Genomic DNA, 300 nt, shown 5'->3' with positions numbered 1-300 from the left:
GGTTGTGACCAGTGCCGTGATTGTCTCTGGGGGACGGCGGGGGTCAGAGGGGCCGGGCAGGGGGGTCCCGGCGCCCCCCTCGCCCTGCCAGAGGTACCTTCATCCTTGTTCCAGACGGCGAGGACGCGGAAGATGAAGGCGCTGAAGGTGGCGGCGAAGAAGCCGCGCCAATAGTTGCGGACGGCGAAGAATGTGGAGGTGACCTCGATGCTGAAGAGGACGCCTGGCACCGGGGGAAGCACGCAAGGGAGGTGGCAGAACCCAGGCGGGCCCCCGGCGCGCTCCCCACCCCGAGCCCAC

At 69.3% G+C, this 300-nt stretch overlaps 1 protein-coding gene across 1 annotated transcript in view; it reads right to left on the bottom strand.

Annotated features, from left to right (window-relative positions):
• The window catches only part of LOC103775663 (chloride channel protein 2-like), a gene marked incomplete at both ends in the record, with an annotated part of 2,747 nt that extends 2,512 nt beyond the window's left edge, over positions 1–235 (bottom strand). The window contains 2 exons of the mRNA XM_008943134.1: positions 10–26; positions 98–235. Of these exons, the coding sequence (XP_008941382.1) occupies positions 10–26; positions 98–235 (155 nt within the window). The remainder of the gene's footprint in view (positions 1–9; positions 27–97) is intronic.
• Positions 236–300: the final 65 nt, after the last annotated feature.

This window comes from Merops nubicus, unplaced genomic scaffold, assembly GCF_000691845.1.
Source record: "Merops nubicus isolate BGI_N331 unplaced genomic scaffold, ASM69184v1 scaffold28406, whole genome shotgun sequence".
In the NCBI taxonomy this organism is placed as follows: Eukaryota; Metazoa; Chordata; class Aves; order Coraciiformes; family Meropidae; genus Merops; species Merops nubicus.
This window is presented reverse-complemented; position numbering and strand designations above follow the sequence as displayed.